Source organism: Nerophis lumbriciformis, linkage group LG28, assembly GCF_033978685.3.
Source record: "Nerophis lumbriciformis linkage group LG28, RoL_Nlum_v2.1, whole genome shotgun sequence".
Taxonomy (NCBI): Eukaryota; Metazoa; Chordata; class Actinopteri; order Syngnathiformes; family Syngnathidae; genus Nerophis; species Nerophis lumbriciformis.
The window spans coordinates 17,766,902-17,778,066 of NC_084575.2; the positions used below are offsets into that span (position 1 = coordinate 17,766,902).

Consider the following 11,165-nt stretch of genomic DNA (forward strand, 5'->3'; position numbering starts at 1 on the left):
AATAATTACTAATTGTATTGAATAACATATGACCAGGAATTTGCCTGGCGTTCAGGCTTCTCACTCACCGCTAGGGATGGGTACTGAATTCGGTACTTTTATAGGTATCACATCTCTATCACATCTCATAAAATCAAACATTGCCATATTTCGATACCTTTGTTGCATGTGACGTCATGACCAGTTGTAGACTCGGCCAGGCTTAAACAAGCACTCAAGCAGCACTCCGAGCGGACTCAGTCGGACTGGCTCTATTTGATGTTACTATATTCCATGCCAACAAAGCAAGTATGCCTTATAGCAGCGGTTCTCAACCTTTTTTCAGTGATGTACCCCCTGTTAACATTTTTTAAATTCAAGTACCCCCTAATCAGAGCAAATCATTTTTGGTTGAAAAAAAGAGATAAAGAAGTAAAATACAGCACTATGTCATCAGTTTCTGATTCATTAAATTGTATAACAGTGCAAAATATTGCTCATTTGTTGTGGTCTTTCTTGAACTATTTGGAAAAAAATATATGAAAATAACTAAAAACTTGTTGAAATATAAAAAAGTGATTCAATTATAAATAAAGATTTCTACACATAGAAGTAATCATCAACTTAAAGTGCCCTCTTTGGGGATTGTAATAGAGATCCATCTGGATTCATGAACTTAATTCTAAACATTTCTTCACAAAAAAAGAAATCTTTAGCATCAATATTTATGGAACATGTCTACAAAAAATCTAGCTGTCAACACTGAATATTGCATTGTTGCATTTCTTTTCACAGTACTTTTTGACAGACATTTAAAAAAAATTTCACGTACCCCTTGGCATACCTTCAAGTACCCCCAGGGGTACGCGTACCCCCATTTGAGAACCACTGCCTTATAGAACACACTGGAATGTTAGGTAAGGCTCCACTTTACAAAATGTGCTAGTATTTGCTATAGATATACTACTGAATAGCATTAGCTTGGTAATTTAAAAAAATACTTACAGTATACACATGTTGTAGGGCGCAACACAACACTAGATTCAGCTTAATTGGGGTGGCGTGCCAGTAACTTGAAAATTCCAGGTTCAATTCCAGCCTCCGCCATCCAAGTCACAAGTTGTGTTCTCGGGCAAGACACTTTATGCTCCCAGTGCCACCCAAACTGGTTGAAATGTAGCTTGAAAAACATGTTGATAATGTAAAAGTAAAGTGCTTTGTGTTTCTAGAGAAAAAGCGCTATATAAATATAATTCACTACTACTACCTGACGAGGCGACACACTGTGGTTCATAGTAGAGGATAGAGAGAGTATGAACAGCCTGGGTGCAAGCCATCTCAATGATTGGTTAACAGGCACTCACGTGACTACAGGGCGCCATGTTACGTACCAGTTTAAAGCCGCAGCCAAACGACACTGCACTGCCTCATTATTCATGTATTTTAATTGAAGAGTGTTTGCCGTGTCAACATGCTCTGTTGTGCGGCATGGGGATGCACCACTCGCAAACAATTGCATAAGTTTCCCCACAACCCAGAAAGGAGAAAAATATGGGAAGTGGAGGTTCGCCAGGAAGGCTGGAGAGCCAATAAGAACAATTTATTGTGCAAAGTAAGCAAGCATACACATACATGGGAAACATGGTATATCTCACCTTTTCTGCATGTGTCACCAAAAATCTAAATAAACCTATACATATAAAAGTGTAAAAAACATGTAAAAAGCAGCATTAGTTCAGTATTCAAGTTAATATGGTGATAATGAAATTAGGAAACCATTACTCGTGACAGCAAAACCTATGAAAAATATTCAAACAAGCAAAAATAAAAGCAAAGGGTATACAGTATATAGCGCAAACAATTCATTGAAGGCAGACACCACAGTTGACATATGCACACAAAAGTCATAATTCCTCCGCAATTGTTGGTCCAAAGCTCATGAGTGCAAAATGAAGGTACCGTATTTTTCGGAGTATAAGTCGCACCGGAGTATAAGTCGCACCTGCCGAAAATGCATAATAAAAAAGGAAAAAAACAAATATAATTCGCACTATGAAAAAAACTGCGACTTATAGTCCAAAAAATACGGTAATACCTTTATTTGTGGTTTTGTATTTTCTGACGTACATTTTGCCGACTGGAGCATGTTAGTCACTGGTCATTAAACATGTAGCGGTGGAGTGCATCAAACACGGCCGCAAAATTGCCCCAAAATTAATATATATTTCACTTTAACAAAATAAAAACATGTTTTATTGTAAGTTTATGAGCTGGAGTATATTTAGAACTATATTTAGACTTTTTATTTTGGTTTTATTTCGTCAAGAAAACTAACCTTAGAACGACGCAATTACATGCATCCGGGCACAGTCCACCACGTCTTGGGTACCAAACACGGTGCCTCTCGTTTAATTGTCCATACTCTCTCTATACAACTCTGCTGTGGTCTATACACTAATGGCATCTCATTTTTTGGAAATGCAACCACATGCAAATTGCAAAGTCTGCTATATAATACTTGCAAATCAAACCCTGAAGTGTCAGAAATCAAGATATAACAAATAGACGGCACAGTCATTATAAGCTCACTGTTAAACGTTAAATCAAAAATTTGATTTTATTATTTAAAAAAATAATATTTACCAACGCATGAATACACAAAAAAGTACAGACAATTGTTACCGTTGAGTATCGGTATCGATTCCCAGGTACCAGGAATTGGTGCTGTATTGATTCTAATGTGAAAGGTACCCATCCCTAGTCACCGCTGGCTTGTCCACACAGGGAGCGCAAACACACACACACACACATTCACACACACTTACACAAAAGAAGTCCCACAGAAGCAACAATTTGCAATATTGTTGTTGTAATGATAGAATTTACATTTAATGATAGCTAAAGTTAGATATGCCAATTGCTGTCATTAGCTGACTAATGCACGTTAGGTAAAAGTGTAGTTACGTCATTAAAGTGCTGACAGTGGTAAGAGGGCAGGAATTAATGCTTAAAACCCTCTGGGGACATTTGATTGTGATTATATTTAAAGCCAAACAGGACATAAACATCTTTAAGTTTTTGAAGGGCGTAAAAAAACTTTTTAGATTTTTTTTTTTCTTTTTGTTACTTTTTTGGTCAGAATTTCCAATAAACTTCAGTCCGAAACAAAAATGTCTAACATGTAATGTTTTTTATTTAAAATATTTACTCCTTTGAAGGCCTTTTGATGAGATAGTGTCACAGGTTTAAATGAGTTAAATAACTTATGTTATGCAATAGGTTGATTGGCAACACTAAATTGGCCCTAGTGTGTGAATGTAAGTGTGAATGTTGTCTGTCTATCTGTGTTGGCCCTGTGATGAGGTGGCGACTTGTCCAGGGTGTACCCCGCCTTCCGCCCGATTGCAGCTGAGATAGGCTCCAGCGCCCCCCGCCACCCCGAAGGGAATAAGCGGTAGAAAATGGATGGATGGATGCAAATGCATATAAAAATATCAGCTGTAGTATTGTAAATGATAAGTGTTTAACTGTTGAGGAACTCTTCGAATGCGTCACTGTGGAATTATCATTTTCAAATAGGAAACACATTATTGTAAGCTGCATTTATAGAACACCAGGATCCAACTTAAAAATATTTAATGAATGAATGGAAAAATTATTTAAGAGAAACAAAAAATATATAGTATGTGGTGACTTTAATATCAACCTTTTGAATCCTAATAAACACAAACACACAGCAAAATTTATTGACACCATGTTCTCCATGGGCTTATTCCCACTGATCACACGACCCACTAGAATCACAACACACAGCACCACACTTATTGACAACATATTTTGTAACATTGTAGATCAGACTGTAACTGGAGGCTTGTTAGTGAGTGACGTCAGTGATCATTTACCCGTGTTCATGGTGTACAATATTAACTGCAAAACATCCAAACCTGTAAATAGTGAATATTATCGTAGAGCCACAACAGAAAGATCATTAACAGCACTAAAGAATGATTTAGCGAAACACAACTGGGATTCTGTTTTTCAAACGTCAGATATAAATGCAGCTTATAATTTATTTCATGACATTTTTTTCTCACTTTGATACACACTGCCCCATCAAAAAATGCACTATAACTAAAAAACTAAAAACTCCATGGATAACTAAAGGGCTTGCGAACGCTTGCAAAAAGAAAAATTATTTATATAGGACTTTTTTTAGGCATCAAACCATAGAAACAGAACAAAAGTACAAAACATATAAAAATAAATTAACCAGCATATTAAGAGCAAGCAGAAAAGAATACACCACCAAACTATTAATCCAAAAGAAAAATGATATAAAGGGAATTTGGAAGGTATTAAATACAATTATTGGGCATGGTTCAAACAGTCCTTGTTATCCAGAGTTTTTTGTTGAGAACGACCAAATCATAGGTGACAAGAAGATGATTGCTGACGGCTTCAATATGTTTTTTGTTAAAGTTGGGCCTGAGCTGGCAAAAAAAATCCCAATTAATGATGAACAGCCCATGGAACTTATTGGAAAAAATCCTTACTCGATGTTCCTTACTCCGACTGTCGAAAAGGAAGTTTTAGAGATTATTCAGAAAAGCAAGAACAAAACATCACGTGACATTTATGACCTCGACATGAGGACGGTCCGGAATGTAGCGGAAGAAATCATCAAACCATTCACATACATCTGCAATTTATCTTTTCAACTTGGACAATTTCCTTCACAAATGAAACTCTCAAAAGTCATCCCCATCTTCAAATCTGGAGACAAACACCACTTCACAAATTACCGGCCCGTCTCCCTTCTGCCACAGTTGTCAAAAATATTGGAAAAATTATTTGATAATAGACTTCGTGGCTTCATTGAAAAACACACATTATTATCTGATTGTCAATATGAGTTCCGACAAAATAGGTCAACTTCATTAGCTTTAAGTGATCTAATAGAGAACATTACTAATGGTATCGAGAAAAACAAATTTGTTTTAGGAATTTTTATTGACCTGCAAAAGGCTTTCGATACCATTGACCACCAGATTTTGGTAAACAAACTGGAAAACTATGGCATAAGGGGAGTGGCAGGGAAATGGCTGAAGAGCTACTTGAATGAGAGACAGCAGATTGTTCAGATCGACCAACATCAATCTACAATCATGAACATAACCTGTGGAGTCCCCCAGGGGTCGATACTGGGACCCACACTATTTATAATGTATATCAATGAAATATGTAAAGTATCAACATTGCTGAAGTTTATCCTCTTTGCTGACGACACAACCATTACATGTGCAGGTGACGACGTAAAGCAACTTCTGGCCTCTGTAACTGAGGAGATGATCAAGTTAAAAACTTGGTTTAATACCAACAAATTGTCTCTGAATTTAAAGAAGACCAAAATCATGCTCTTTAGCAATCGCAAAAGTGAAATACCCATCAGGATTGTTATTGATGATACACCAATAGAATATGTTCAACAAAATGCATTCTTAGGAGTGGTAATAGATGAAAATATATCATGGAAGCCTCATATAAATTACCTGAGGACAAAAGTTGCTAAATGTGTTGGAATGATGAGGAGATCATGTCATTTATTGAACACCGATGCTCTGCTTTTATTGTATCATTCATTTATTATGTCATATCTAAACTATTGTGTTGAAGTCTGGGGAAATTGTTATAAATCCCATCTACAGCCTTTAGTCACTCTGCAGAAAAAGGCCATTAGGATTGTGTCCAATGTTCACTACTTACATTATTCAAATCCACTATTCATGGAGTTAAAGCAACTTAAACTGCACGATGTGATCCATTTTAAAACTGCTCAAATTATGTTTAGGGCATCCCAAAACTCTACCATCCAATATACAAAACCTATTCCAGGATAGAGATGCTCACCATAGTTACAGTCTAAGAGGAAACAACAAATTATATTTTCCTAAATTTAGAACAACTTTAAAATCAATGTGCATTTCAGTGCGTGGAGTCAGTCTGTGGAACAACTTAGGGGACGAGTTAAAAACCTGTTCTAACATGATTACATTTAAAAGACTGTTTAAAAAAGAAGTACTGAAGAAGTACGAGGAGGAAAGAGAGTGATGCCCTCAGCACAGAGCGATGGGAGAGAGGTGTATGGTCAGAGAGTGTTTGGGCCTGTGTGTGTGTGTGTGTGTGTGTGTGTGTGTGTGTGTGTGTGTGTGTGTGTGTGTGTGTGTGTGTGTGTGCGTGTGTGTGTGTGCGTGTGTGTGTGTGTGTGTGTGTGTGTGTTTTGTCTCGTCTTGTCTTGTTTTATAGTAACAGTGGTACTATTGTATTGTTAGTGTACAGGAGCTTTTCTTGTTTTTGTTTGTATAGTATTGTTCTTGTATTATATTGTTTATGTTAAATGTGGAATGAGTGAGAGGGGTTGGGATATTATAAGCATCTGCTTCATCCAACCCCTTTTCAAGCCTTGCATAAATGTCCCTGACAAAATGTTAAAAAAAAAAAGTGTGTGTTGTTGTACTGTGCAGGTTTGAAATAAATAATTCAATTCAATTCAATTGACTAAATGACATCATTTGATCAAAAGACTGTTAAAGGGTTCAAATAAAACAAATAACAAAACTTTACATGATTGGTATTTTTGTTCCGGGTTGAAATTGATTGGGAGATTTGAGCAAATGTTCAGAACCAATTAATAGTGATAAACTTGGTGGTATTAGTGATATTATTATTATTTTTATAACGTCTTACTTTTTTCTATGGGTAAAATCTGCACAGAAACCAAAGCAATTCTTATCTGATGTTGTCCTACAAAGACAAGTGATTTAATTTTAATGTCTCTAAAAATGAAATTGGAAAACTTTTTTTTTTCTCTGATCCATGTGGTGTGGCCTGTTATTTACCTTTGACCCCTGTTGACCCCTGTTGACTCATGTTGTTGCTACTCGTTTGAAAAGCATCACTCTGTTATGTTGCTTTTAGAGGTGAAGCTTCTAATCTTTCTCCGTGCGCCTTTTCTCCCCTCTTCAATCACTTCTTCACTACCGTTTTCTCCTCTTCCCCTCTCGCAGGATGAAACTGTGGGGGAGGACAGTTCGGCCTTTGCAGGTGGCCTATGTCGTTGCCTTGGCGATGCTCTGCGTTGACCCCGTGTCCGCTGGCAACCGCAGCCATCGGGGATCGACAGGTACGCCGGGTCTCGCTCGGAGTCCCTTTTCACTAAAACCACAACAGGTTAATTACACCTTCAAGACGGCTGACATGTTTTATGAGGCTGAGCCGTCCCACATTTCCTTCCCTTTGACATGATGTAATCTAGACAAGCCCTCATTTTGGGTTTAGATGCAAACAGTCTTGGCAAATGTTCAAGTCCGTACGAATGCAAATGGCACTTAAGCTGTCAGGAGATGTCAACACAAATATATCAGTGTGGGTGTGATATGATCTACTGAGAGTGCTTGCAGATGTCCAACAATTCAGAGGTGCTGTCGCCATCGCTCAGTCCGCCCTTCAGTGGTCGAGGTCTTGATTGAGATTATCTCCCACGACGCCATAACTTCTGATCTTATGCATCGTTATTGCCAGCACTTACATTAATATGTATGGCTTAACCGCCTTCAGTCAAATCATGACGCTCATAAACTGAATACATTCTTACTTTATTAAATGTGCAAAAGTCCAGTATAATAATAAATCAGTAGAATGATAGCTGCTGAATTAGAATTAATGAGTGTTGGCTGCAGGGACAGTTGTGTCTCGTTGGCAACAACCTTAATTATGACAATTTCCTTAATTATCTGCTGCTTTTTTTGCTCCCGCCACTTGCATTTCGCAAGGTGACCCTTATTTGCTGTCGAAATGCGACCAGCCTGCAGTCCGGGCAGTGAGTGATGGTATTAGTTTTCCTTTTGATCGAGAGGAGGCAGTCTGCTTACGGCAGGGACACCACTAATTGCAGGCCCTGTGTATTGTGAAGGTCATGGGGGCCCACCCCCTTATTAGTCACCCAAGATGACTCGCTCCAAAACCGACTGCTGCTTTCTAGTGAGCGTTTACTCTAATTGGTGGAGTTTTAAGGCCTGTTGAGTATCACCATCATGTGCACAAAGTTGCTTCAGGCTTGAAAATAATTGTATTTTCTTTATGACTACTCGATAAGTTCCTTATTATTAAAAAATAGATTTACTCAGTATTTTTGTGACAGTTTAGTAAGCATTCTTTGGATACACAATGCAGCTGAGGTTCTATCAGCTACCACAGGGTGGCTCCAAAGGTCAAAAAATGCTGTAATTATACTTTGTATTTACTGAGGAAGAGTCAGTTTGTTATTTATTTTGTGAAATAGAACCATTCATCCATTTCGTACCGCTTGTCCCTTTCGGGGTTGCGGGGGTGCTGGAGCCTATTCCAGCTGCACTCGGGCGAAAGGCAAGGTACACCCTGCACAAGTTGCCACCTCATCACAGGGCCAATACATAGACAAAACAACCATAGACAACCTGGGAAAAAAAAATACTGCTGTCAAAATTGTTTTTTTTTTCATTAAATTATTTGCGCTTTTTAATTTGGATTAAAGAAGAGTCATTTTGTTATTTTTATTGTGAAATAAAACCATATAAAAATAAATAGAAATATCACTGTCAAATCATACATTTTATTATATGTATGTTTTCCAGTTTTGAATTTGGATTAACTATGATTACTTTCTTGCATAACTTAAATTAACTTAAAAAAAGGCCCCAACATCCTCTGATCTAAACCCACATCCGGGCCAAGAAAAACTCAAAAGACCCCAGTTGGGGAAAAAGAAGAAACCGTTTGAACGGAGCGCAGATGTAGGGACAGGGTTTCTGCAGGTCATTAAAAAGCAATAATAATAATAATTTTAATAATTATTAAACGGATTTTTCGAAAATAAGGCCTTAATTGGCAAAAAATCAAACACAATGTTCAAATCACTAACATTTTTTACACAACTTTAGGCCTGGCCCGATAGTCAATATGTCAATTTATTGAACGATAAATGAAAATGAACTTGATAAATTTGTTCAATACATTTCTACAAGTTTGTTTCTTTTCTTTGTCTCTGCCTTTCAAACTGGATGCAAGCGGTCTCACACTGTACATCGCTCTCAGTACCTGAGCACGTTTATTTGACAGTAAAATAAAATGAACATGTTGAAGCCGTTTGTCAGTCATCCACAGTCTTTGTTTTGGTATGAGCAGGCGGGACTGCGAGCTTGCACACACAGAATACGCTAGTCGCGACTCGCTAGTGAGAAGCACTGCTACGTGACAAAAGTTTGGAGGAAAAAGATGATTATCAAGCCAATTGTGCCTTTGTGAGAATAATTAATCTTCAAACTGAATGAGCAACATGAGCCCACAGCACGGACGAACAAGCAAGTATGCTGTGATGGCATTGGTAGGAAAAAACAACAACAAAGCATACCGACCAACACAGTTTTTCCAACTGTGGAAAAACTGCACTTCAAGATGTTCAATGTTTATTGAAGTGCAATTTTTACTAACAGATATTGAAAGTCAGTTTTATTTTTATGTTTGTTTACTTATTTAGGACAATTAAATTATTGACCTTCTAATTACAATGGTAAAAATACTACAGTAATGAAAAATGTGTTTCTTGCGTTTGATAGTTACTTGCATTATTATTATGATAACATTAGTGCTTAATTTGGTCACAGAGAATGTAAAGGTATATTATTCAACTTTATCATTGTCAAATGTTTACAATTACTTTTCAACTATTCAAGATTATCATTGTCAAATGCTTCAATTTTGTCTCATGGAGTATCAGGCCTGTTTGCAGGCATCGATGATCAAGGCTCTCCAGTCTTCTCTGTCGTCTGCCCTATGTATGAGTTCTATATTACTGATATTTCCGTTTGAATTTCTTAGGCTGTTGCTATATGTTGTTTGTTGCCGATGTGGAATTTCCTTTCCAACGAGTTTTCCTGTTAGCATCAGTTTTTCTAAGCTGTCTCTTCTAAACATATGTCCGAGGGATTTCAGCTGCCTCTTTCGAATCGTTGCAATAAGAGATCTTCTTGTTTTTGTCCGTGCCAATACCTCTTCATTACTTTTCTATTCAGTCCATGATATGTGGAGGATTTTTCTGAAGAACCACATTTCAGTTGCCTCTAATGTTCTCAGTGGTTGAATATTTAAAGTCCTGCATTCAAAGTACGACATACCATATATACCGTTTAAAGATTCAGAGTTTGGTGTCAAGTAAGATGTTTCTACCTTTTTTGTTGAAGCTATCTTTTGCAATAGCAATTTATCTCTTTTTCACATTTACCATCAGATGTTACTGTGATGCCAAAGTACTTGAATTGATCCACTTTTTTCATGTTGTTGCATGTATTGTTACACGCAGGTGGATGTGGTTTCTTGGAAACGGTCATGCATTCGGTTTTGTTAATGTTTAGAGCCAGTCTGTTTGATTCACTGTGGGCTACTACTGTGTTCAGGATGTTCTGTAGCTTTTCTTTAGAGTCAGCCACAAGCATTGTGTCATCTGCATATCTGAGGTTGTTAACATTAATTCCTCCAACTTGTATTTGATGTTGATGTTGCGTAAGATCATTTCAGATCAGGAGATAGTACACAACCTTGTCTAACACCCTTTTGAAAGACTTTGAATTGATTGCATTCACCATCTATTCGGACTGCTGCTTCTTGTTCCAAGTACAGATTTCTGATAATCCTCAGGTCTTTCCCATCAATATCCAGCTCATTCAAGAATCGGAAATTTAGTTTTTTTATGTTTCACTTTATCAAATGCTTTGGAATAGTCTATAAAACAGGTATACATCCTCTTGCACTTTTATTGATCTTTCCATTAACATACGGAGTGTTAATATAGCATTTATGGCGCCCTTGCCTAAAGGAAATCTGAATTGCGTGGCCGAAAGCTCTAGATGTATCTAATTCCTTGCTCTTGCCATCAGTACTCCAAGAATAATTTTTCTGGTATGACTAACAAGGCTTATCATTCTATGTTGACCACAGTCTGTGGCTCCTGGTTTCTTTGGCAGAGGAATTAAAATATATATATTTATATATATAAAAATGGAATTTGCCCGTCGTCGTAAATGATGTTTAATAATTTTGTCAACTCTGATGTTCCAATTTCTTGGAGTGCTTGTATGACTTCAATAACTTTATAA

The 11,165-nt window shown here is 37.2% G+C and overlaps 1 protein-coding gene across 8 annotated transcripts in view; it reads left to right on the forward strand.

The window, feature by feature from the left end:
- tafa4b (TAFA chemokine like family member 4b) overlaps positions 1-11,165 on the forward strand; it is a 159,311-nt gene that overhangs the window by 83,694 nt on the left and 64,452 nt on the right. For all 8 annotated transcript variants that reach the window (XM_061923810.2, XM_061923812.1, XM_061923809.2 and 5 more), the window contains one exon: positions 7,044-7,159. In XM_061923810.2, coding sequence (XP_061779794.1) covers positions 7,045-7,159 — 115 coding nt within the window. In that variant the 5' untranslated portion in view covers position 7,044. The remainder of the gene's footprint in view (positions 1-7,043; positions 7,160-11,165) is intronic.